We start from the raw sequence: 1,986 nt of genomic DNA on the forward strand, positions 1-1,986 counted from the left end.
CTCAGAAAATATTTATTAGAACAGAAGATATGAACTTTGATTTATCATCAATTATATATACCGTATTTTCCAGACTATCAGCCGTTATTTTTCCTACGCTTTGAACCATGCGGCTCATAGCCCGGTGCAGCTTTTCTGTGAATTTTTCTTCAACCACCAGGGGGCTCTTTAGCAGGAAGTGAATCATTGGAAGTCAAAATTGGAAATCAAAGATGAACGTGCTAATTTTCATCTAGATCAGTGTTTCTTAACCCTGGTTCTCACTGCCCCCTTGCTCTGCATGTTTTAGATGTGGCTGTATTCCAGAATAGCTGATTCAAATGATTGCATGACCATCAAGTACTGCAGAAGCCTGTTAATCACCCAGAGAGACAATTCAGGTGTGTGGCCGAAGGGAAATACCTAAAACATGCAGGACAGGGGGCGGTGAGGACTAGGGTTGAGAAACCCTGATTTAGAATAAGCACAGCAGCAGACACAATGGAGAAATGTTTTCAAACTCATATGATGCTGCTTTTAAGTTGAGGGCTATTGATCTGGCACTCCAGGAGAGAAATAAAAAAGCTGCACGTAAGCTCAGCCTGAACAAAACCATGGTTTGGCTTTGAAGACGGAGCACTGCGTATATCCAACATTTATTTGGACGCAGCCCTCGACTGGGTCCATATGGAAAAAAAATAGAGCGGTGGAGATACCAGCCGCTTATAGCCCGGTGAGGCTTAGATATGTACGTTTCCAGTTTTTCTCAAATTTGTAGGTGAAGCTTATAGTATGGTGTACTCTACAGTCTGGAAAATACGGTAATTATTCACAGAAAATATCTATAATTAAAATACCCCAATTTCTCCAGTCTGCAGCCTTCAGTCTGTAGAAAACCACAGAGCTCCTTCAGTCCAGAATCTCCCAGGTTGGTGCTGATCAGGTCCAATCCTGTCAGATGGGTCGGGTTGGAGTTCAGAGCTGAGAACAGAGACGTCCAGCTGGTCTCTGACAACCTGCAGTCCTGCAATCTGAATAAAGAATGAAAGATGAGGTGAAGTCAACAGGATGCAGTTAAAACTGAAATATGAACAAATTAATAAGAAAAATGTAGAAAATTAATTTCCCTGAATATAAAAGAAACATGATGAACTGATTCTAACATCTGATCCAGTCAAACTGGTTTAAAGAGTCCAAACCAGCAGAACCAGTTCAACAGGAACAGTTTAACTGCTGATAAAAGTGACAGAGGACACAGATATGTGAAGTGTGGAAAGTGTGGAAGCCCCTACTGTATCAAATTACCATTGTAAGGTAAAAACCCAGCGCATACAGCGTTCATGTTTTTTTTTTTTTTCATCCAGATGGCTTCCCGCGCCCCACCTGCAATGGCACGCCCCAAGCCCCCCTCCCTTAGGGGCGCGCCCCACAGTTTGGGAACCTCTGGATTAAAGTATGAATTAATGATTTTATTGTATAAATAGAGAAAACAAACCTCAGATTCTTCACTTTACTGACTGAACTCTGCAGGATCTCAGACAGATTCTTCATATCAGATTCTCCACCTTCCACTATGATGATCTGACTTATTTCCAGTTCAGTCAGATGTGAGTTGGACTTCAGAGCTGAACCCACAACGTCACATTCAGCCTTTTGGATCTCACAGCCACCAAGTCTGTGATGAGAGAAGAAATAAATTCAGTTCTAATGAAATCAATCTGAATGAAGTGAGCAGAGCAGGAAGTCCAGCCTGCTGTGGACCTCTGGCATCTCTGGGTTTGTTTAGCCCATATCTGCTGCTGCAGCATCTAGAATCCTCCTCATCATTAATAATAGTAGTATATTCTATAGAAACATGGCTCCCAGCAGCAGATTATTAAATGCTGCCACAGAGGAAACTGGGAGCAGACCAGACACATGATGCTCCCAGTTGTGTCTCCGTTCATCTGCTGGATTTGATGCTGTAACAAAGTAGAAAGTGGACAGTCGTCAACCTGTTTCAGCTAA

The 1,986-nt window shown here is 42.4% G+C and overlaps 1 protein-coding gene across 7 annotated transcripts in view; it reads right to left on the bottom strand.

Moving 5' to 3' along the window:
• The window catches only part of LOC103155609 (NACHT, LRR and PYD domains-containing protein 12-like), a 204,212-nt gene that overhangs the window by 109,175 nt on the left and 93,051 nt on the right, over positions 1-1,986 (bottom strand). For 5 of the 7 annotated variants that reach the window (XM_016663695.1, XM_016663694.1, XM_016663693.1 and 2 more), the window contains 2 exons: positions 1,475-1,654; positions 837-1,010 (listed from right to left, as the gene is read on the bottom strand). In XM_016663695.1, coding sequence (XP_016519181.1) covers positions 837-1,010; positions 1,475-1,654 — 354 coding nt within the window. The remainder of the gene's footprint in view (positions 1-836; positions 1,011-1,474; positions 1,655-1,986) is intronic. The other 2 variants (XM_016663698.1, XM_007577365.2) reach the window with 1 other exon arrangement.

The sequence above is a fragment of the Poecilia formosa genome, unplaced genomic scaffold (assembly GCF_000485575.1).
Source record: "Poecilia formosa unplaced genomic scaffold, Poecilia_formosa-5.1.2 Scaffold438, whole genome shotgun sequence".
NCBI classification, from domain to species: domain Eukaryota; kingdom Metazoa; phylum Chordata; class Actinopteri; order Cyprinodontiformes; family Poeciliidae; genus Poecilia; species Poecilia formosa.